At 49.3% G+C, this 2,495-nt stretch overlaps 1 protein-coding gene across 1 annotated transcript in view; it reads right to left on the minus strand.

Annotated features, from left to right (window-relative positions):
• SLC2A10 (solute carrier family 2 member 10) overlaps positions 1–1,928 on the minus strand; it is an 8,244-nt gene extending 6,316 nt beyond the window's left edge. Inside the window, exons 1-2 of the mRNA XM_009637341.1 lie at positions 1,925–1,928; positions 254–292 (exon numbers count right to left, since the gene is read on the minus strand). Of these exons, the coding sequence (XP_009635636.1) occupies positions 254–292; positions 1,925–1,928 (43 nt within the window). The remainder of the gene's footprint in view (positions 1–253; positions 293–1,924) is intronic.
• Positions 1,929–2,495: the final 567 nt, after the last annotated feature.

A 2,495-nucleotide genomic window follows, 5' to 3' on the forward strand; every position in this document is an offset into this window, starting at 1 on the left:
GGTCTCGCTCCCTCGAGCCAGGAATAGGAACCTCTCCTCCGCTCCTCGCTGGGCGCAGACCCTCTCCGATGCAGAGCTTCGCTCCTCCGGACTAGAAAGCCTCTCAAAAGCCCACAAGAGATTGACAGTTTATTATAGTTTTTAGGTAGCTGGGTTGCAAAGCCAAAGAAAGCCTGCTAGGAAGGGAGCGACCATTTCAAAGCTAAAAATAATAATAAAAAGAAGAGCAGCATGACAGAGTTTGCACTCTTACCTTTCTCTTCTGTTGGAAAGAAAGGATCAGTCTCTCGAGCTTACCTCCTTCCCCTCCACAGTGCTCCATGAGGTAAAGCGTTTCAGCATTCAATTTCCCTTGCAAGTAACATTCTTTTTCTGCTCAGTGGAACAGAAACCTTCCTGTTGGCTACCGCATAAAAGACAGTGGGATTTGCACTTCGATGCAAGACCTTTTTCTGAGTCTGAGGCTAAATTCGTGTATCCCAAAGTCCAGTTTGTAAAACAAGGATTTTACAAAACTTGATATGCCTAGAAGTGCTTTCAAACCTCTTTAACACAATGCAAACATTCTTCCTCGACGCTGTTCACGCCAACTGCAGTTGCTGGCCGGGTTGGGCTGTGGTGAAGTTCGTGCGTGTGCAGTGAGGACAGGCGACGTTCAGAAGTTTGCTGTAACCCAGCTGGCGTGGGGACCAGCACAGGGAAGACGTGCTGTCCCGGCCCTGGGGGCGGCTTGCACAGCCTTCCCAGAGCCCTGCAACCGGCGCTGCCGCCGAAGGGTAAGTGCAAATGACCGCAAACCCGCTTTGCGAGCTGGTGTGTGACTGTGGGTGATACCTCATTTAATCACACCAGCTCCAGCCCAGTGCTCTGCGGAGCCCGTGCTGGTAAAGGTTTTTGCTGCGGTACAGGATCAGGTTGGGGAAGGTGTGCATCAGTGACCAGGGTGCAGGCACACCCCTCTGACACAGGTAAAAGTAAACAGCTTGGGTGAAGAATGAGGAACACGTGATATTTCTTTGAAGGAGCTTTTTTACTCATTCTACGCGCTAACTTACTGGAGCATTTAAGAGAAATATTTAAAGAATCATTATTCTTCTAAGTCGGGGGATACATGTCACATCTCTGCTCTGGAGAGTGGTGGCGACAACTCTTTTTTTGCTTCAACTCATAGTTTTGGGATGCTTGAAATGTGCAGTACCAGATCATGCATTTCTTTTCAGCCTTAGCCTGTTGCATATCTGGCCTGCAACATGAGCAGCAGTTGATCAAAGGTTTTGGGTTTGTTCCTTCTCAAACGCATAGTGACTATTAAAAGTGTTTCAAATCATCTACCTGGTTTATAGATTAAACACATGCTTCCTATTCATATGCTCTAATTTTGATGCAAATACAGCATTTGAAAATACCTCTTCTAAACCCATATATCTGATACAAACAGGCAGCTGCACGGGGATGACACACTCAGGGAAGAACGGCTTCAAACACGAACACCAGCCAACAGAAGCCAGTGGTGTTCATGGAAGGAGCTTGTCAGTAGGATTTGTAATTCATGTTGAAGTAGTTGAAACGGCTCTGAAATCACGACTAGCTCTCATGACACTCAGAGGGAGAAATGACCACAATTTTCTCTCTTCCCCAAGACCCCGTGCATGAGGCCAGTTTGCAGTGACAGCAGGCACTACGGCTCGGTGTCTGGGCTCATGTTCCACATTTTGGGAACATGAGGGGATGCTGGGGTTGCAGCATTATCTTGCCCAGGATCTCTGGCCCCTGCAGTTTCTCCCTGGAGCTCAAGCCTATATATTTTGGGTGTGTTGTGCTATGAACTGAGGGAGATGTCACCCACCCATGCATGGTTCCCCATCACGCCAGGCAGAGAGCCAGAGGGGAACTACAGTCCTTGGCAGCCGCTGGGAAAACCCACTCATGGCTACATGATCTGCAATCTGCTTGAGCAATTCCTTCCTTCTCAAATTATTTCAGTGTGAGAAGAACAAACTGCCAAGAGGGACTTGGAGGTGCTGGTGGATGAAAAGCTGGACATGAGCCGGCAATGTGCGCTGGCAGCCCAGGTGGCCAACCGTACTCTGGGCTGCATCAGGAGAAGCGTGGCCAGCAGGTCGAGGGAGGTGATTCTGCCCCTCTACTCTGCTCTGGTGAGACCTCACCTGGAGTACTGCGTCCAGCTCTGGAGCCCTCAGCACAAGAAGGACATGGAAGTGTTGGAGCGGGTCCAGAGGAGGGCCACAAAAATGATCCGAGGGCTGGAGCACCTCTCCTATGAGGACAGGCTGAGGGAGTTGGGCTTGTTCAGCCTGGAGAAGAGAAGGCTGCGGGGAGACCTGATTGCGGCCTTTCAGTACCTAAAGGGGGCCTATAGGAAAGATGGGGAAAATCTTTTTAGTAGGGCCAGCAGTGACAAGACAAGGGGTAATGGTTTTAAACTAAACCAGGGTAGGTTTAGACTAGATATAAGGAAGAAATTCTTTACAATG

Source organism: Egretta garzetta, unplaced genomic scaffold (assembly GCF_000687185.1).
Source record: "Egretta garzetta isolate BGI_Z169 unplaced genomic scaffold, ASM68718v1 scaffold214, whole genome shotgun sequence".
NCBI lineage: Eukaryota > Metazoa > Chordata > Aves > Pelecaniformes > Ardeidae > Egretta > Egretta garzetta.